Here is an 18,451-nt window from a genome sequence, read left to right on the forward strand (position 1 = left end):
CTGCCGCCCCCTCGCCCTCGTCCTACACTCCAACTGCATCCTCCCACCCTGCCGCAACCGCCTCGCCCTCTCGTTGCGCCCTCGCTCGTCGCCATCTCCGCCCGGCTCGCCCGATCCACCTCGGCCGCGTCCCTCGTCGTCCACCGACCGCGCAGAACATGGCCTTCCCCCTCAACCGTCGTGGGTGCTTCGTGTGCGGCCGTCCCGGCCACCTGGCGGCAGCCTGCACGTCGACCGAGCGCCTGTGCTTCAACTGCGGCGTGAGTCGCCCGGTTCCAAAGCGCGCGCGCGCGCGCGGTCCTGTCGTGTGCGGCGAGGGTGAGCAGAACGGAGGCTGACGAGGGCTGTGCGGTTTGCAGGAGCCCGGCCACGAGTCGAACGCCTGGTGCGTCTACCCTTCTCGCTCTTCCCCCCTCTCTCTCTCTCTCGAAGACAGCCGAGCTGACCCAGCATCTCGCTCGCGCGCAGCCCAAGCCCCAAGGTGACCGAGAACAAGCAGTGCTACTCGTGCGGCGGCATGGGTCACGTCGTCGCCGAGTGCCCGAGCATCCGCGTCGGGTGCGTCCCTCTCGTCCCTCGCCCCCCCCCCTTCGCCGGCGCAGCCCTCGTCTGACTCGCCTCGCTTCCTGCCACAGCGCCTTCAACTCGGCCGGCCCGAGGTGCTACAACTGCCAGCAGTTTGGCCACCTTGCTCGGTCGTGCCCGAACCCGTCGACCGCTGTCGCCGTCGCCCCGGCGGTTGACGGCGTCGGCGCCGTCGACGGCTCGATCGCGCCCGTCCCGGTCGCGGCGGTCGTCCCCCCTGTCGCCGCCATCCCTCGTGCGGTCCCGATGGCGGCCCGCGTCGGCGGCTTTGCGCCCCGCGGCGGCTTCATGGGCGGTCGCGGTGGCTTCATGGGCGGTCGTCCCGGTGCGTTCCCTCTCAACACCCGTCGCTCTCGCTCGACTTTGCGCGCGCACCGACTGACACGTTCGCCCCCACAGGTCGCTGCTACGGCTGCGGCGGTCACGGCCACCAGGCCCGCAACTGCCCGACTGCGGCCAACTTTGGCGCCGTCGCCTTTGGCGTGCCGCGCCCGCCCAAGACGTGCTACAAGGTGCGCCCGACCCTTTCCGTCTCCCTTTTCGCAGTTCCTCGAGTACTGACCGCCTCGCCCGCCGTCGCTCTCGCAGTGCCAGGAGGTTGGCCACGTGCGTCCCCCGTCCTCGTCTCCTCGCCTCGTCGCGTTGCCGGCACTGACCCTTGTTCCTGCCGCCGCAGATCGCGCGCGAGTGCCCGCTCAACGTTGTCGCCCCGATTGAGCCCGCTGTCCTCGCCTAAACGGCCGCCGTCCGTGCCGGAAAGTCGGAGGACGCTCGCTCGAGAGAGGACCACGCACTGTTTGAGTCGCCCGCATCCCTTTATCCCTTCCTCATCTACTCAGTAGCACCATGTCTGAGTAGCGCTCTTGTCATCTTATCCTCGCCAGCTGCACGTCCAGCCTCTGAAGCGAGAGCGAGAGCGATGAGAGCGCGGCCGACGGCCCGACCCGCGGCCGGCAGAAGCGCGGAGTCGACAGGGCAGCGGCCCTCTCGTCCGCCACACCACCCATGAGCTCCTCGACGACGGTCGTCGGCGCTGCAGCTCCGTCGTCGACAGGCTACCAGGGCGGCGGCCTCGCGCGCCACATCACCTCGAACGACCTCGCCCCGACAGAATCGCTCATCGCCCGCCGACGAGGAGAGGCCGACCTCCGCGAGCGGGACGGCCACGAGGGATGGGCGCAGACGGGCGGTCTCGAAGCAGGGCTCACGGCGCAGACGGTCGACGTGGCGGGCGAGAAGCTGCCGCCGGGAGCTGCGGGCGGCCGCAAGGCGGACGTCGCGTTTGGCGAGGAGGGCGAGGTCGCCGCCGAGGAGTGGACCTTTCCTGACGGCGGGTGGAAGGCGTGGAGCGTCATCTTTGTGCGTCCATCCCTGTCGTTCATTCGTATCAGAAGGTCCAGGCGCTGACCTCGTCCTCCTCCACCGCAGGGTTGCTTCCTCCACTCGTGCAACATCCAAGGGTGCGTCGCGCTCCCTGTCTGAGCGCGCACAGTCGAGCGCACACACTGACCTGTGCGTGACCGTGCAGGTACGGCATGGCGTGGGGCGCCCTCGTCCAGGAGCTGCAGCGGCATCATCCCGACGCCGACCTCTCGGTCCTTCAATTGATCGTCGGGCTTCAAAACTTTGGCTTGAACGCGTCGCCTTTCATCACTGGTCGATTGGGCGAGCTCTAGTGCGTCCCCTCTCCCTGTGTCGAACCTTTGGGCCTCGCACTGACCCTTTCTCGCGCACGCAGCGGATTCAAGGTCCGTTCTCGCTTCCTCGTCCTCGTCTCTCGAAGCGTTCCCTGACGCCTCGACGCGCAGCGCATGATCGCCATCGGCTCGACATTATCGGTCGTCCTTCTCGTCTGCTCGGCCGTCGCCGTCGACTCGCTCCCGGCCCTATTCGTCCTTCAAGGTCTGCTTCTCGGCATCGCGCACGGGATCTCCCTCCCACTTTTCATGACGATCCCGTCACAATGGTTCTCTCGGCGTCGAGGTCTCGTCACGGGCATCACGGTGTCGGGCGCAGGTTGGGGCGGCGCAATCGCCTCGCTCATCGTGCGCGGGCTCCTCCCGAGCCTCGGTTACCGCAACACGGTTCTCGTCTACGCCGGTATCAGCGCCGTCGTCTACGTCGTCGCCTGGATGCTGCTCGAGGTCCGCAAACCGCCGGCGCGAGCGACGCCTGCACGGTGGGATACCAAGACGGGCATGCCGCCCGGCATCTTCCGCGATCCGGCCTTCTACAGCCTCGTATTGAGCGTCACGGTCGGCGTCTGGGGTACGTCCTCCTTCCCTTTCCTCCCTCGCCTTTCCTCCTTCCCTTTCCTCCCTCGCCATTCCTCCATCGCCTTTCCTCCCCCGCCTTTCCTCCCTCGCCTTTCCTCCCTCGCCTTTCCTCCCCCGCCTTTCCCTCCCGCTCCTCGTTCTGTCGACCGAGCACGTCGTCCTGACCTTCTCAAACCCGCAGGCTTCCTCACGCCCTCTTACTTCCTGACGGACTATACCGCCAAGTCCGATCCGGTCCACGCCGGCAACTCGCTGCGCACAGCGGGCCCCATCATCGTCCTCAACGTCGGTATCGGCCTCGGCCGCATCGGCGCAGGCTCGTTTGCCGACGCCATCGGCCCGTGCAACGCCATGTTCTTCTCGTTCGCTGCCGGCGGCATCCTCCAGGCCGGCATGTGGTCGCACGTCACATCTTTCGAAGGCATCATGGCGTTCTCCGTCTTGTACGGCCTGTTCGGCTCCTGGTTCTTCCTCCTTATGCCCGCCGTCGCAGCAAACGTGCGTCCTCTTCCTTCTCACGAGCCCGTCAAACTCGCAACATCTGATTTTCGCCTCTCGCCGCAGCTGTTCGGCCTGCGCGGCCTCGCGACCATCACCGGATGGGTCGTCGCTTCCCAGTCGCCGGGCCAGCTCGCCGGCGCGAGCGTGTCGGGCGTCGTGCTCTCTTCATCGGGCGAGTACTCGCACGTTGCCTCATATGCAGGCGCCATGATGCTCGGTGGCGCCCTCCTCATCCTCCCAGGTGCGTCTCGGGGCAGTTCTCTCTCTCCTCGCCCTGCTCTTGGCGGCAGGCGCCCTGACCTTGCCCTCTCTCGCTACGCAGCACGCTTCTTGCGACGACCAAGCCTCCTCGCACGATACTAGATGTGGATTCTTGCAGAGCGACCAGATAGAACAGAGTGTAAAGATGCATTGTCCGCGCTCGAGCCCGTCCCGACTTGCGCGAGCGACCTCGGCGCGCGCCTTCTCTCCGATCTCTCGTGAGCGTTTGCAGCTCTTTGCTCGTAAGAGAGATCGGACGAGAGATCTGCAGCAGCCAAGCCGGGTCGAGAGGGACTCGAGCGAGAGGTGCTCGCGACCGGGAGCAGTTCTCGAGCTCTCGCGTTCGCTCTCTGCCTCGTGCCCGCTCTCGCTCTTGCTGTCTCGGTGCGCCCCTCAACTCGCCGTCCTCGTCGCGAGATCGAGAACGAGCATGTGACACGTTACTAAGGCAAAGGCGGGGGGTACTGACGAAGGTGGCAGCGCGAGTGAGAAGGATCGTTGCGGAACGAGAGGGCGGCAGATAGGAGGGCAGGAAAGAGGATGCTAGTTGCGAAAGAGAGAGGGAGAGAGGAAGATGCTCGAGACGAAATGAGACAGGAAGGACGGCGGGGAGGGAGAGAGAGAGCACGAATGCGGCGGGAGGGCGGCGAGGTCGGCTCAGACGGCAAGGTCAAAGCCCTGCGTCGGGTCGTACGACGCCGGCCCCTCGTTGCCAAACGAGATCATGAACTCCTCGTAGTCGAACGGGGCGACGTCGAGGACAGGAACGTCGTCGGTCGGGAAGGGAGGACCGGCCGAGTGGACGGTCGAGGACAAGAGGGCGTCGAGCTGCACGTTGAGGGCTAGTCAGGACTGTCGGGCTACCCCGAGAGAGAGAGAGAAAGAACGTGGACGCACCTGCTCGAGCGAGAATTGGCCCGCCAAATCGTCGACAGGCCGGGTCGATGGGTCGAACAAGAGCTCCTTGGCGTCGAACCCGGCGGCGCTGCCGACATCAAGCGCCGCGCTCGAGTCGACGATGACGAGCTCGTCTGCCGAAACGACTGGCGCCGCCTCCTTGGACGACGAGGGGAGCATGGCAAAGTCGTGGACCAAGACAAGGTCGGCCCTCGCCTCGACGGCGCTCTCGGGTTCGAGCGCGTCGCTGCGGGTCGCGGCGCGAGCATCGCCGCCGCCGTCGACTTTTGTCGAACGCTGTTGAGGGGAAGAAAGGAAGAGATTCAGTCATCGGTGACGACGGAAGTGGAAGAGGGCGCAGCGGAGCCCACCTTCTTGGTCTCCCTCGCCTCGCTGACCGACACCTCGAGCGACTCGCGTCGCCGCTTGGCCGTGGCGCTCACAGGTGGCGCATCTGCGTCAGGCGGCGCGCCCGCTGCGCCTGCTCCGCTCGGCGACGGGCCGAGCGCGAGCTCCTTGACGACCGGCGTGCTGTTGAGCGACAGGGTGCGGGTCGGCGGCGGCATCGAGCCCTCGCCCTCGTGCGCCTGGGGCGTCGCGCTCGGGGTCGGGACCGACGCGGCGGCGGCGGCGGCGGCGGCGACGGCGGACGCCGACGTGCTGCGCGGGAGGGCGGTCGCGCTGCGCTTGGCCTGCTCGAGCTGCGTCTGCTGGCTGAGGAGGAGCTGGGCGCGGTACGTCTTGCGCGCCTCGATAGTCTGCTGGAGCTGGTTCGGGTTGTAGTTGAGGGCGCCGGGCGAGAAGGCGGACGAAGGAGGTGTAGCTGCGGGAGGTGGAGGAGCGTGTGTCAGTCGGGCTCGAGATGGGGCGCCGTTGACGGAGAGAGGCAGCGGCCAAGGACGCACGTTGAGCAAGGCCAGGGCTCGCCGCCGCCGCCGCCAACGACTCGGGCGTCCCTCCCGCCACGCTCGGGCTCGCGCCGCTCTGCGTGCGCTGCCGACTCGTGATCTGCTGCGCGTGCACCCTCGCCTGCGCCATGCGCATGTCGATCTCGGCCTGCTGCTCGTCGCGGCGCTGTTTGGCGAGCTGAGCGGCTTGAGGGCCCGACGACGACGACGGGCGGCGGACGTCGTCAGGAGGTCCGGGCGGCGGTAGCGCCTCGTCGGCGAGTGCGTCGGGTCTGCGGGCAGGCATGAATGGTCAGGGCACTGCGCAGATGCAAGGAGAGAGACGCAGGGACGCACAGAACAGCACCTCGTCGCCCTGAAGCTCGACTCGACGGGCGCGCCGATGCCGCGCCGGCGCCGGCGCCGTGCTGCTGCTGCTGCTGGGCGGGCGACGGCTGCTGCGCCGCCTGCGGCTGAGACATCGACGCCTGCGGCTGCTGCACGACCGTCTGCCGCCCACCGAGCGGCGCAGTGCGCAACGGGATGGGCTGACGCCCTCCGAGGCCTGCCGCCGGCCCCGCACCGACGGGCGCGACAAGCGGCAGAGGCGGCGGCGGGCCCTGGTGCTGCGCCTGCATGTTGGGCGGCATGCGCCCTAGGCCGAACGCCGGCGACGAGGTGGCGACGGCGGCGGCACCGGGCGCGCCGAGTGTCGGACCCGGTCGCAGGGCGCTCGAGCGGCGCAGCATGGCGGCGTCGACGGCGGCCGAGCTCGCCTGGCAAAAGCTGCGCGCGTTGGCGCCATTGTCGACGGCGCCGGGCCGTCGCGCGGCGGCCTGTGCCCGAAACACGTCCCAGAAGACGGACCACCACTCGAAGAGGAAGCCCGTCGGCGCGTCGATCTGGACCTGGGCAGCCGGGATGCGGCGCACGCGGTCAGGCTGCGAGTGCGGCTGCTGCGAGTCCGCGGCGCCGGTTGATGACGACGCCGAGACATTGCGCGAGGGCGGCGCGACGAGCCGCTTGGACGGGCTACGCGCGCCGTCTTTGGCGGGGCTCGCGGACGCGCCGCCACTGCTCCCGCCGCCGCCGCCGCCGCCGTGGCCCGGGTCGAGGGCGTCGAAGCCAAAGTGGCTCGTCGTGCTCGCCGCGCTCGCCGTGCTCTCGACCGTGTCGGCGTTGTTCTTGCCGCCGTACCCATCGTCGCCGCCCTGGGACGACGCCGGCGACCCTGGCGACCCGTCGCGGCGACGCTGCGGCGACGGGTTGCGGTCGCCTCGTCCTCGCGGCGGCGGCGGCGGCGGACCCGAGCCGGACGGCGCGGGCGAGAGCGCCGAGGGCGACGTCGAGAACGGCGTGTTGGGGTCGTGCGCGTCGCGGGGGAACGAGGTGGACGCGGCAGAGCGAGGCTGAGACGAGGACGGGGTGGTCGAGGGCACGGCGAATGAGCGGCCGGTCGAGAGGGGCTGAGTCGGGATGCTGGGCACGTCGGCGAGGAGGGCTGCGGCGGTCGAGATGAAGCCCGCCTTCTGCAGGTAGTCGAGGAGGTAGGCGCTGTTGAGGAGAGCGAGTCAGTCGTTTGCGGTGGAGGAAGGGAGAGAGACTCGAGGAAGGGAGACGCACTGGAACTGCGTGCGCTGCTCCGTGTCGTCCTCGAGCAACAGCGCATCGACCTCAACCCTCGGCACCTGCGCCTGCGCCTGCCCTTGCCCCTGCGGCACCGCCTGCACCTGCGCGTACGCCTGCGCTCCCCCACCGCCCACCGCCTGCACCGGCGCAACGACGTACCCGTTCCCGGTCGTCCTCAGCGGCCTCGACGCCGGCACGACGTCCGCCTCGTCCGCCTCGGCCGCCTCACGCGCACGTCGCACCTGCGCCTGCGCCTGCGCCTGCGCCTGCGCCTGCGCCTGCGCCTGCGCGTCGGCGTCGGCGAGCCGCGCGGCGCGCGCGACCCGGGCGCGCTCGGCGTGCGCGTTGACGTGCGCTTGGGCCTGCGCTTGGGCGCGCGCGTCGGCTTGCGCCTGGGCCTGCGCGTGCGCTTGTGCGGCGGCGTGCGTGTTGGGCGGAGGCACGGCGGCGCGGAGCGACGGGCTGGGCTGGGAGGCGGTGTGGACGAAGGACGGCCGTCGGGCCTGCTGCTGCGGATGCTGCTGGGGAGGGTAGGCGGACATGGGCGACGGCAGCTGGGTTGAGGGGTGGGGGGACGACGCCTGGTGCTGCTGGTAGACGCGCGGGGCGGCCTGGGCGGAACGAGGGTGCTGAGGAGGAGGATGGGGAGAAGGACCGTGGCCGAGTGCGGCGTGCGACGGCGCCGGGGCCTGCTGCGGCCGTAGGTGCGGGCTCGGTCCCGCGTGCGGATGAGGGTAGTGGGACGATGAGAGCGGTCGAGGAGGAGCAGGGGCGTAGGTGGTCGGGCTCTGCTGAACGTAGAGAGGGAGGGACGCGGCAGGCGGTGCGGGCGAGCGGTCGGGCGGCGGGGCGTGCGCGCCGTACGACGCCTGCCCGGGCGCGAGGAAGTGCTGCTGCTGCTGCTGCTGCTGCAGCGGCGGCGGCTGCTGTCGCGGCGTGGGCTGCGGCGCCCGACCGCGCGCAACCATGTGCGGCGACGGCGCGGCGTACTGGCTCACCGGCCCGTGCCGCGCCTCGACGTCGTACCCAGCGCCGTAGTTCTCGTCGCCGTACACGGTCGGCGAGGCGCCGGGACCGTGCGCGTACGAACCCGGCGGGCCCGACGGGTGCTGCCCCGGCATGGCGCGCACCTGCTGCTGGTGCGGCGCCGCCTGCTGCACCGCGTAGCCCTGCGGCGGGCCTGGGGCGTACTGCGGGTACTGCTGCTGCGGCTGCTGGCCGTACGTCGCGCGGTGCGGGTGCGTGGGAAGAGGGCCGACAGGGTGCGCTCGAGCGTGAGGCCCGCCGACGGGAGGCCCACCGTCGCCCGCGCCGCTGTTCGAGAACATGGGCGTGCACGCCTCGGTCGAGGTGAGGCTGGCCGCGCTCGATCACGGCTTTGTCGCGAGGCGGGGCGAGGGCGAGCTGTTTCGCGGGCGGAGGGGGCGAGGGACGAGGGAGGTCGGTGACGAGGGAGCTGGGCGGTCAGGGCAAGGGGATGGGCGAGGTGCTGCTGGTGACAGGGGTGCTCTGGCGGTGCTGATCTGGGCTTCGAGTGCCGATGCGAGTCGCGAGGTGGGTGCGTTCGTCGACGGTGCGCGGGGGCGACGGAACCGGTTCGAGGTGTCGACGGCGGGCGCAGCTGGCTGCGAGCGGGCGTCGCTGGCGGCTAGGTGGCTGCTGATACCGTGCACAGCGAGGTGGGCCCGCTGGCTGGTTGCGTGAGGGAGCGAGGCGGGCGGTGGGTTCCGCCGTTCGAACGCGGATCCGGGGCGGTCGACCGCCAGCGTTTCGCCGAGCGCGCGCTTGTTCGCCTCAGCTCCTCTCCTCCTCAAACCTCGCGCTCGCTCCCCTCGTCCTCGTCCTGCGCTCCTTTCGCCCCTCGCTGCTCCTCGCTCCCAAGCTTCTTCCTCGGCTCCCTCCTCTCGAACGCCTTCGTCGCCCGCTAAAACGGCTCTCGAGCCCTCGCACTCCTCACGAGCGAGCGTCAGGCTCAAATTCGGCCGGCCCGTCTCGGCAGGTCTCCGTCGCAGGCTTCCTCTCGGCCCTGCGCAACTCCGCCGCGCTCGTCACCTGAGTCCCGAGGCGCCGAGGCGTTCGAGGCGTGTTTGAGGCGTGTTCGAGGCGGGCACCGAGCAGACCGAGGAAGGAGGAGCGTGCGCGCGCGAGCCATTCCCAATTGCTCGCAGCGTGCTCAGCGCTTGCCTTGCTCTCTGCTTGCGCTCGACTCGTTGGCATCTTCCTCGAGTGCAGAGGCTCGAACACGAGAGGGCCACGCTGCGCTCCCCTTGCGAGAGCCAGCCGGCCGGCCGTCTCTTGCCCGGCGGCTCGCGCACGAACCTCGCGCTCTCAGCCGCGCTTCTCGCCCTGCGGCAGCCAGTCGCACACGTTCTTGCTCTCCCTCTCGGTCCTCGATGGTCGCATCGTCGTCGCTCGCACAAGCGCCCGCAAGTCGCTTCCTTCAAGGAGCTGCGTCGCTCTCGCTCTGCTCTCGACCTCGCATGCGCACGGCTCGTGCGGCGGGATGGTCTCTCGCCAGTACATTCCTGGCCGGCGGACGTGCCCGCGAGAAGCGAGAGCGAAAGAGCGGCGTGCGACGGAGCTGCCGCCGCCGCCTACGCGGAAAGGCTCGTCCGCTCGCGCCTCGCATGAGAGTGTGCAAGCGCAGAGCCGTCACGTCGATGCAGCAGTATTTTTCAGTCCAGCGAGAGTCTGCCGCACTCGCTCGGGGCCGACAGCGAGTGCACGAGCCACCGAAAGTGGTCGCATTGATGAACACGAGGAGGAGGCGAGCCGCTCGCTCACTCGTTGCAGCGGTGCAGCCAGGTCGTTCGGAGCACTCTGGAGAGTACTGAGCGCAGACTGCGAGCTCCAGACGCAGCTCAGACGCGAGCGAGAGAGCGCCACGCCCTCGCTTCGAGCGAGCTCCTCCGCTCACGCGCCTTCACCACACTCGCCACGCCAAGGCGGGCTACACGATGCCTCCCGAGCCTCGCTTGGATCCCCACCAGGCGGCCCAACACGCCGACACGCCGCCCAGCAGCATCGCCGAGGCCGAGGTCGCCAAGTTGATGGACGTGGGCGAGTCGGCGAGCGGCACGTCGTCGTCGCGCCAGGGCAGCGTGCAGAAGGACAAGGAGGACAAGACGTGGAGCCAAGGTGCGTCCGCGCTGTTCAACTCGGTCGCGCGACCTCGTACTGACCTCGTTGCCCTCGTCTGTCCTCCACAGGCGACGACCCGGACGACGAGCCCGCCCGCAAGAAGGCCCGCACGTCGACCGACTCCAGCTCGACCTCGACCAAGGCCACGACCAAGGGCAAGGGCAAGGGTCGGGCGGGCAAGCTGTCGACGTTCCTCGCCATGCCGCTCGACATCCTGGTCGAGATCTCGCGCCACCTCGACCCGCTGTCGCTCCTGTACATGTCGCGCGCCAACAAGATGATGCACAGCGTGTTTGCGCGCCGCTCGGCCGCCCCGATCTGGGCCTCGGCGCGCGCCAACGTCGACCTGCCGGCGCTCGAGGCGACCGACCTGAGCGAGATGCAGCTCGCGAGCCTCGTGTTCGAGCGCAACTGCCACCTGTGCGGCCGTGGCAGGGCGTCGATCGTCGACTACGCGCTGTCCGCTGGTGCAAGGTGCGTCCCCTCTTTCCTCTCGGGCTCGATGCGCCTCGGCCAGTCACTCACCCTCCCTCTCGCCTTCAGACTTGCAAGCATGCCAAGTGCGGCCTTGCTCTTCTTCTCTGCGCCTTGTCGGCGCCCATTGACCTTGTTCCGCCCTCTTGCAGCCTCTGCAGCCAGTCGGAGCTCGGCGAGACGAAGATCAAGAACCTGCACGTCAAGACGCTCGAATGCTCCCTGTTCACCAGCGTGTCGCGCTACAGCTCCAACATCAGTGAGCCCTCCGCTCCTCTCTCTCCTGCCTCTCACACGCACGTGATGTTGACCCTCGCGACCGCCGCCACAGAGTTCTTCTGCAAGCCGGACGTCCAGGCCACGAGCGACAAGCTGCACGAGCTCGACGCACGGACGCTCGAGGACGACAAGACGCGCAAGGAGCAGGGCAAGGTCGAGGACGGCAACGAGGTCAAGGCCGACGAGGTCGCCGTCAACGCGCTCGACGCGTTTGTCCAGCGTCGCCGCGAGAACGTCGCCGCCGCCCAGAAGGTGCGTCGGCCGCCCCTCTTTCTCTCGGCGAGTTCAAGGAGCTCTCAGACTGACTTCTCTCTCGTGCCGCTAGGACGCCGAGGCGCTCGTCAAGTGGGAGAACTCGTCGTCCGCGTCGCGCAAGGAGATCAGCGCCGCCGCTCGCAAGGCTCGTCGTGACGCGTGCGTCCCCTTCTTCCTGCACTCACATTCGTGTACAACCGAGACTGAGCGACCTTTTGTGCAGCATCACGGCGAGCCTCGTGAGCCTGGGCTACAAGGAGGTCGAGTGCGTCGCCTCTCCTCTTCTCCCTCATCTTCCTTCTCTCCCTTCCTTCTCCCTCCTGCTTCACTCTCTCTTCCTGCGCCTAGACTGACAACTTGTCGCGTCACAGCTACGCCGACTTGCTCTCGTCAAGCGTCTCGAAACTGGTCGACCAGCCGACGCAGCTCACCGACAAGAGTGAGTTCTCTTCTCGCCGACTCCGTCACTTCCCGGCCCGTGCGCAAGCTCACTTTCTCCCCTCTTGAAAACAGTCTGGATGCGCATCTCGCCCAAGATCATCGAGTACGTCGAGGCGAAAAAGGTCGACCGCATCAGCCGCGAGCGCTCCCAGCAGCATGGCAAACGCCTCCTCGCCCTCCTCGCCCTCAAGCCGCGCTACGAGGCCCTCCTCGCGCTCCAGGTCGGCGAGGCGCACATGACCTTCCCGTCGTGGGACGTCTTCAACATCCTGCCGAGCGTCGAGCCGTTCTGGTTCTTCGAGGATGCCGACACGTCAGACGAGGCGTGGGACACGGCGCTGCCCGCCATCGTCGACGAAGTCGACGTCGCCCGTCGCGTCATCAAGATCGGCTACGCGCGCAAGCTCGTCGAGGTGTTCGTCGACGCCGGCGCGCCCGTTGACGCCGTCCTCGTCAAGAAGCTCGCGGCGCCGGCCGAGCCCGTCCATTCGACGGGCGCCCTCCTCAGCTCGATCGACCAGCCGCTCGAGTACGCCCACACGTACGGACCTCTCGTACGCGCCATTGTCGACCTCGGCGATACGGCCGACACCGTCACGGACGCCGAGTTCGACAGCGTCTTTGGCCAGCTCTTCGCTTGGTTCTCGCACTACAGCTTCGGCGCACCCCGGCGCTTCCCCGAGATCCACGCCTTCCTGCGCGACCATTGGAGATCCGCTCTCGCCGACACTGCCTGGTCTGCGCCTGCGACCCTCGTCAAGCAGGTCCTCAACGTCCTCAAGCGCGCCGGCGTGCCCAACCACCAGTCGAGCGGCGACAAGCTCTCGGCGCTCGGCCCCGTGTTCGAGTGCCACGGGTGCAAGGACCAGCAGCCCGAGTCGATCGTCAGCAACGGCGTCCAGGTCATCGTCAACCAAGCCGTCACGAAGTCCTGGTTCGACCTCGTGCGCCCAGCTTTCCCTTCCCCTCGCGAGTTCGTCGCGCCCGTCCTGACCGCTTCATTCGGCGCCCATCCAGATCACGCACGCATTCACGACCCACTCGCACGCCTACTCGACGCCGGCCGTCGGCGTCGTGCCCGAGATCCGCCTCCTCACGCCCGCCTACTTGCCCAGCGCCACGGTGGTCGTCGACACGGGCGCCACGCGAGTCATCATCCACGGGTTCGGCAGCTTCAAGAGCTGCGTGAGCATATAGCTCCCCTCCCTCTCCTTCGTGTCGCACTCTCCCTCGCCGCCTCGCTTTGTCCCTCCCCCTCCTGCTTGTCCCTCCCTCGTCGTCAGTCCTCGCATGTTCCTCGCCTACCTCGTCCCGCCGTAGTACTCCTCTCTGCGCTTGCAAAGTCTGTGCCTTCCCTGTCCTTGCGAGCGCGAGCGAGAGATCACGAGAGCCGAGCAACCAGCTGCGAGTCGTCGACCGCCACGCCGCTCGGACCTGTCCGGCGCTCTCTCGCTCTCGTTCTGCTCTCGCTTCTCAGCGCGGTCGTCTTCAGCGACGTCGAGATCTCAGGACCGCTCTCGCACCGGCGCGCACGCGGCCCCTGCGCAAGCTCGCCCGCTGGATCTCGCCAAATCCGGCGAGATTTGGCCAAGTCTCGCCAGTTCTCGTGAGATCTGGCCAAATCTCTCGAAGAGCGAACAGAGTCTCGCCAGATCTCGCGAGATGCGCCGAAGCTCGAGCGCAAGCCTCGAGCGAGTGCGCGAGTGCGCCCGCTCGCCCTCTCCTCCTCGCGCGGCGGTCCGTGCACGCCGACGGTTATCTCTCGTCCTGCGACGCTGCTCTCCCTCGTGCCACTCTCGGGGTCTCTCTGCTGCCGCTTCTGTAGCTCTCGCCTGTCGAAGCTGCGGCGGCTCCCTCGAGCAGGTCCGTGCGCCGCTCGCTCGAGAAGATCGGGCTCCCGCTGCAGCTCTCTTTTTCTCTAGCTCTCGCGCCTCTATCTCTCTCTCTCTCGTCGGGGGCGCGTGCTCAAAACAGAGACCAGCGATGCAAGAGAAGAGAGAGGGGCATGCTACGGCCGGGCGACGACGAGGAAACAGGAGGAGGAGGGTCTGCCAAGCGGGAAGGGGACGGGAAAGGGGGACGCGCTCGTGTTCGTGCGAGACGGGGCGGGCTCGAGCTGGCTCGTGCGAGTGCAGTTGAGAGCGCGCGACGGGTGCTGTAGCGCAAGGAGGGGGAGAGGGAGTCAGTGCTTGCCTGACGGCGAGGGATCGAGGGAGAGAGAGTAAGAACAGGCGGCGCACCGTCCAAGTCGCACCTCGTCTTCTCGCCCCTCAAGCGACGGTCGCAACGCCCGGGATGGCCGTCGTCGCCTCGGGCGGGAAGCTCGCGCCGGCGAGGAACTCGTTGAGGTCGAACGTGGCCGCTGCGACGGGTCGGGGCGTGCGAGGGGAGGGAGGATGCAGGGTCAGTGGGGCGTCCCGAGGAAAGGAGAGAGAAGGGGAGAGAGGACGCACAGGTGTCGATCGAAGGCATGGCGGTAGCCGTGGCGGCGGCGAGAACGGCAGGGCCGAGCGTCGAGGTGACTGCGCGCGCGAGGAGGCGAGGTCAGTGCCTCGCGGCGTGAGAAACGAGGTGAGAGAGAGGGAGACGCACCGAGGTCGGTCGACGTCGGGTCGCTCATCGAGGTCGAGGTGGGCTCGGCGGCGAGGACGGCGGGGTCGACGAGCGACGACGAGGCTGCGCGAGGGGTGGGGAGGGTCAGTGCCGCGCCGAGTGACGAGGAAGAGAGAAAGAGGAACGGGACGCACCGATGAGCGAGGCAGTCGTTGTCGTCGTCGGCTCGAGTGCGAGCACCTGGTCCTGGGCGAGCGCGGCCGTTGGCGTGTTCGAGTCGCCCGCCGTCTGCGCCGAGTCGACGCCGCCGACCGAGTCGAGCCCGGCTCCGCCTCCGAGAGAGCCCATGCCGCCGAGGGACGAGCCGAGGAGGCTGCCGTCGGCGCTGAGCGAGTCGAGCCCGCCCGGCGAGGACGAGGAAGAGCCGACGCCCGGGCCGCCCGACCCGCCCAAGTCGCCCGCCGACGCCGACGACCCGAGCCCGCCGAGGAGCGACGACAGGTCGAGCCCGCTCATGCCGGGGCCCGCACCCGCACCCTCGCCGCCGTCGCCGAACGCCGTGAACGCGCTCGACGGCGCCGAGTCCGGGTCGGCCGACTCGTCGTCGGACGTGCCGCCCTGGCCCTGCAGGTCGCCGAGCTGCCCGAGGAGGCTCGAGACGTCGGCAGGCGACGACGTGTTGGACGTCGTGTCGCTCGACGAGGTCGTCTCGGGCGAGAGGGCGGCCGGGTCGACGGGGGCGGCGGCGGCGGTCGAGTCGGTGGGCGAGGTGGTGGCGAGGGCGCCGTCGCCGTCGGCGGGCTGGGGCGAGGGGAAGGCGCCTTGAGGGAGGGGCGCGCCGCCGACGAGGTGGAAGGTCGTCGAGGTGAAGGCGAGGGCGAGGGCGAGGGTCGAGGTGAGCATGGTTGAAGTGCGAGGCGGGTCGAGGTGTGAAAGCGGAAGAGGGAGGCAGCCCAGCGTCGAGCGAGGCTCTTGTGTGCGCCGTGCGCAGTCGCTCTTGGGCTCAGAGCGGCACTGGGCTCGGCGCTCGAGAGCGGATCGAGAGCGGCGCGCAGTCGAGGGAGCGAGGGGCGCAGCGTCGCTCGTCGGAGGCCAGCGGAGGGGGCTGTGGTGCGGCTAATAGGCCGTACAACGCTCGTGATTGCTCCGAGGACCGACCCGTGCGCTCGCGCGGCGAGGAGGAGCGAGGAGAGATGAGAAGGTGGGGAGGGGGGCGAGGTCGATGGCGACACCTCGGAGCGGGGCGGGACCACTCGCAGCTGGTCGCGAGGAGTATGCCGTAGATGTAAAGCCGACTGCCCATCAGGTCTGAGCGGTTGAGCGGGTGTTGGAGGTGGGAGAGGGCCGATCGCGTGCTCTTGCGGCCAGCTCTCGCCTTGCTCCTGTGCCAACAGCGACAGACGCGCCAGAGCTAGTTACACTCGACAAGCTCGGCACCCGTGCATGCTAGCGCGCGCACCTCGACCCTTCTCGCTCCTCTCGACCTCGCGCTCCTCCCCGCCTCGCCTCCACCACCACCGCCTCTCGCACACCATGGCCACCTCCTCTACCGAGCCCAGCACCAACAGCGACAGTCAGCAGGCCAAGCCTTTTGGCTGGGACATCTCGGACAAGATCGCGGGCGAGGTCACGAAGACTGAGTGCGTCGCCGCGTTCCCCTCTTCGTTCGCGCTACCGCGGGTCGAGCTACCTGTGCGAGCTCGTCGCACTGACGTCCCCCCCACCTCGTCCCGCAGCGTGTGGTCCGTCTTCTCGCCGCTCGCCGGCCACGTCCCGAAGGACTCGCTCAACCTCGGTCAAGGTGCGTCCCCTCACTCGTGCTACGTCGCGTCGGCCGAGTCAGGCGCAGCCGGCACTCACTGACTAGGCCACGTCCGTCGCGCACAGGCTTCATGAACTGGGCGCCGCCCAAATTCATCCAGCAGGCCCACGCCGAGGCCCTCGAGCGCGTCGAGGCCAACCACTACCAGCTCCCGCGCGGCAACGTCCGCCTCCGCAAGGCCCTGTCCAAGTACCTGTCGCACAGCTTCAAGCGCGACCTCGACCCCAACACCGAGATCCAGATCACGGCCGGCGCAAACGAGGGTGCGTCCGACTCGTCTCTCTCCTGGGTTGGGGTGCGCCGGTGACTGACGCTCGAGCCCGGCCCCCCTCGCAGGCATGTACGCGTTCGCGACGGCGTTTATCCGCCCGGGCGACGAGGTTATCCTATTTGAGCCCTATTTCGACCAGTACGTGCCCCAGGTCACCTTCAACGGCGGTGTCCCCGTCTTTGTCCCGATCCGGGCTCCACCGGCCGCGACCGACGGCAACGTGCCCGCGAGTGAGTGGCGCGTCGACCTCGCCGAGCTGCGCAAGGCCATCACGCCGCGCACAAAGATGATCTGGACCAACTCGCCCCACAACCCGATCGGCAAGGTCTTTACCGAGGACGAGCTGCGCGCGATTGGCCAGGTCGCAGAGGAGCACGACTTGATGATCCTCGCCGACGAGGTGGTGCGTCCCTCCCTCCCTCCCTCGCCCTCTCTCGAGAACGGACTCGCGCGCCCTGACACGTCTCGAGCCACCCCGCAGTACGACTGCTTGACGTTCGACAAGCGCGAGCACATCCGCATCGCCGCCCTCGACGACTTTTGGCGGCGCACGGTAACGGTCGGCTCGGCGGTGCGTCCCCCTCTCTCCCCTCGTTGCCGAGTCGTTCCTGACCCCTCCCTCGCCCCTGTCGCGCAGGGCAAGTCCTTCTCGGCGACGGGCTGGCGCATCGGCTGGGCCGTCGGCCCCGCCAACCTCATCCACCCGCTCATGGCGGCCCAGACCCGCATCGTCTTCTGCTGCAACGGCCCGGCGCAAGAGGCCGTCGCGAGCGGCGTCGAGCAGGCGCTCGAGAACGGCTTCTTCGAGGACCAGGTGAGGGCGTACGAGGAGCGCAGGGACGTGCTCCTCGAGGGGCTCGACAAGCTTGGGTTGCCCTAGTGCGTCTCGCGCTCTCTCTCTCTCCCTCTCTGTATTTCGCCCTCTCTCTCTCTCTCTCTCTCTCGTCCTCTCGTCCCTCGACCTGACCCTCGCACCGCCCGCGCAGCACCGTCCCCGAGGGCGCCTACTTTGTCCTCGTCAACACGTCGCGCCTCGAGATCCCCGACGACTTTGTCGTGCCCGACATGCTCAAGGGCCGCGCGCGCGACTGGGTCGTCGCGTGGTTCGTCGCCCAGACGGCAAAGGTCGTCCTCATCCCGCCGACCGACTTTTACTCCAAGGAGCACTGGGATTTGGGCAAGGACTGGATCCGAGTGTGCGTCCCTCGATTCCTTCTCCTCTCCTCCCTTCCCTCGCCCCTCCTCCCTCGCCCCTCCTTCCTCGCCCTCTCCTCGCCGCCGCCGTCGTCCCCCACACATCGAAACCTGACCCAACCCTCCCGCACCGACAGGGCCTTCTGCAAGGACACGGACACGCTCCGCGCCGCGACCGACCGCCTCCTCACCCTCAAGCCGTACATCCGCAGCGCCTGAGCGTGCGCGCCGCGTCCATCAACATCAGCAGCATGAGCAATTACACATCAAGCAGCAGTTCGACAACGTGCGACCGAGAGAGAGAGGGGGGGACGGAGCACTCTTGTCGAGCGAGCGAGAGGAAGAAGGCGAAGCGCGAGAAAACGAACGAGAGAGAGAGAGACAGAGAGAGAGAGAGCTGTAAAGGCCGCGCGACCGACTCGTGCGAGCGTCGCACGGACCTGCTCCTGCACGCCCCTTGCTTGGAAGCCCCAGCAGCAGCAGCCGAGAGACAGAGAGAGCGACAGAGAGAGAGCGACAGAGGCCGGAAATGGTCAAGCAAGAGCGACGTCGCAGGACGAGAGAGAACCGTCGCCGTGCACGGACCGCCGCACGAGGAGGAGAGGTTGGGCAGGCGCGCTCGCTCGAGGCTTGCGCTCGAGCCTTGGCGCGTCTCGCGAGATCTGGCCAGACGCTGTTCGCTGCTCGCGAGATTTGGCCAGATCTGACGAGAACTGGCGACGGTTGGCCAAATCTCGCCGGATTTGGCGAGATCCAGCGAGCGAGCTGCCGCAGGGGCCGCGTGCGCGCCGGTGCGAGAGCGGTCCTGAGCTCTCGACGTCGCTGAAGACGAGCGCGCTGAGAAGCGAGAGCAGAACGAGAGCGGGAGAGCGCCGGACAGGTTCGAGCGGCTTGGCAGTCGACGACTCGCAGCTCGCTGCTCGGCTCGCGTACTCTCTCGCTCGCAAGGGAGTGCCTTGCTATGCCATAATTGTATTTGAGCACT

At 68.5% G+C, this 18,451-nt stretch overlaps 6 protein-coding genes across 6 annotated transcripts; 4 read left to right on the plus strand and 2 right to left on the minus strand.

Moving 5' to 3' along the window:
* Nucleotides 1–158: 158 nt before the first annotated feature.
* RHOBADRAFT_12459 (uncharacterized protein) lies at nt 159–1,146 on the plus strand (the record flags this gene model as incomplete). Its single annotated transcript, XM_018412094.1, has 3 exons — nt 159–305; nt 482–558; nt 660–1,146. The coding sequence occupies 3 exons, from the start codon at nt 159–161 to the stop codon at nt 1,144–1,146; spliced, it is 711 nt and encodes a 236-aa protein (XP_018273114.1).
* Nucleotides 1,147–1,590: 444 nt separating this feature from the next.
* On the plus strand, nt 1,591–3,827 carry RHOBADRAFT_52025 (uncharacterized protein; the record flags this gene model as incomplete). Its single annotated transcript, XM_018416130.1, has 8 exons — nt 1,591–1,944; nt 2,014–2,045; nt 2,114–2,260; nt 2,324–2,333; nt 2,394–2,853; nt 3,043–3,359; nt 3,426–3,603; nt 3,685–3,827. 8 exons carry the CDS (start codon nt 1,591–1,593, stop codon nt 3,723–3,725), a joined length of 1,539 nt encoding a protein of 512 aa, XP_018273115.1. The 3' UTR covers nt 3,726–3,827.
* Nucleotides 3,828–4,037: 210 nt separating this feature from the next.
* Nucleotides 4,038–8,441, minus strand: RHOBADRAFT_52026 (uncharacterized protein). The gene is made up of 6 exons (XM_018416131.1): nt 7,031–8,441; nt 5,765–6,961; nt 5,426–5,700; nt 4,892–5,343; nt 4,521–4,817; nt 4,038–4,451 (listed from the first exon to the last, which is right to left on the minus strand). The coding sequence occupies exons 1-6, from the start codon at nt 8,362–8,364 to the stop codon at nt 4,281–4,283; spliced, it is 3,726 nt and encodes a 1,241-aa protein (XP_018273116.1). The 5' UTR covers nt 8,365–8,441; the 3' UTR covers nt 4,038–4,280.
* A 1,552-nt stretch (nt 8,442–9,993) lies between these two features.
* On the plus strand, nt 9,994–12,823 carry RHOBADRAFT_52027 (uncharacterized protein; the record flags this gene model as incomplete). Its single annotated transcript, XM_018416132.1, has 9 exons — nt 9,994–10,174; nt 10,246–10,651; nt 10,804–10,910; nt 10,983–11,182; nt 11,256–11,344; nt 11,409–11,450; nt 11,557–11,624; nt 11,699–12,570; nt 12,644–12,823. 9 exons carry the CDS (start codon nt 9,994–9,996, stop codon nt 12,821–12,823), a joined length of 2,145 nt encoding a protein of 714 aa, XP_018273117.1.
* Nucleotides 12,824–13,896: 1,073 nt separating this feature from the next.
* Nucleotides 13,897–15,082, minus strand: RHOBADRAFT_42280 (uncharacterized protein; the record flags this gene model as incomplete). The annotated part of the gene is made up of 4 exons (XM_018414037.1): nt 13,897–13,988; nt 14,080–14,148; nt 14,219–14,302; nt 14,374–15,082. 4 exons carry the CDS (start codon nt 15,080–15,082, stop codon nt 13,897–13,899), a joined length of 954 nt encoding a protein of 317 aa, XP_018273118.1.
* A 630-nt stretch (nt 15,083–15,712) lies between these two features.
* RHOBADRAFT_31395 (uncharacterized protein) lies at nt 15,713–17,685 on the plus strand (the record flags this gene model as incomplete). The annotated part of the gene is made up of 8 exons (XM_018412969.1): nt 15,713–15,819; nt 15,916–15,980; nt 16,067–16,264; nt 16,338–16,675; nt 16,754–16,843; nt 16,910–17,151; nt 17,259–17,468; nt 17,604–17,685. The coding sequence occupies 8 exons, from the start codon at nt 15,713–15,715 to the stop codon at nt 17,683–17,685; spliced, it is 1,332 nt and encodes a 443-aa protein (XP_018273119.1).
* Nucleotides 17,686–18,451: the final 766 nt, after the last annotated feature.

Source organism: Rhodotorula graminis (genome assembly GCF_001329695.1).
Source record: "Rhodotorula graminis WP1 unplaced genomic scaffold RHOBAscaffold_3, whole genome shotgun sequence".
Lineage (NCBI taxonomy): Eukaryota > Fungi > Basidiomycota > Microbotryomycetes > Sporidiobolales > Sporidiobolaceae > Rhodotorula > Rhodotorula graminis.

Excerpts from the sequence above, each read along its gene's own strand:
- RHOBADRAFT_52026 (XM_018416131.1), bottom strand. The coding sequence starts at position 8,364 with ATGTTCTCGAACAGCGGCGCGGGCGACGGTGGGCCTCCCGTCGGCGGG. Across the intron at positions 4,818-4,891 it reads AGGCGAGGGAGACCAAGAAG|CGTTCGACAAAAGTCGACGG; the intron begins GTGGGCTCCGCT and ends TCCCCTCAACAG. Across the intron at positions 4,452-4,520 it reads GCCAATTCTCGCTCGAGCAG|CTCGACGCCCTCTTGTCCTC; the intron begins GTGCGTCCACGT and ends CTCAACGTGCAG.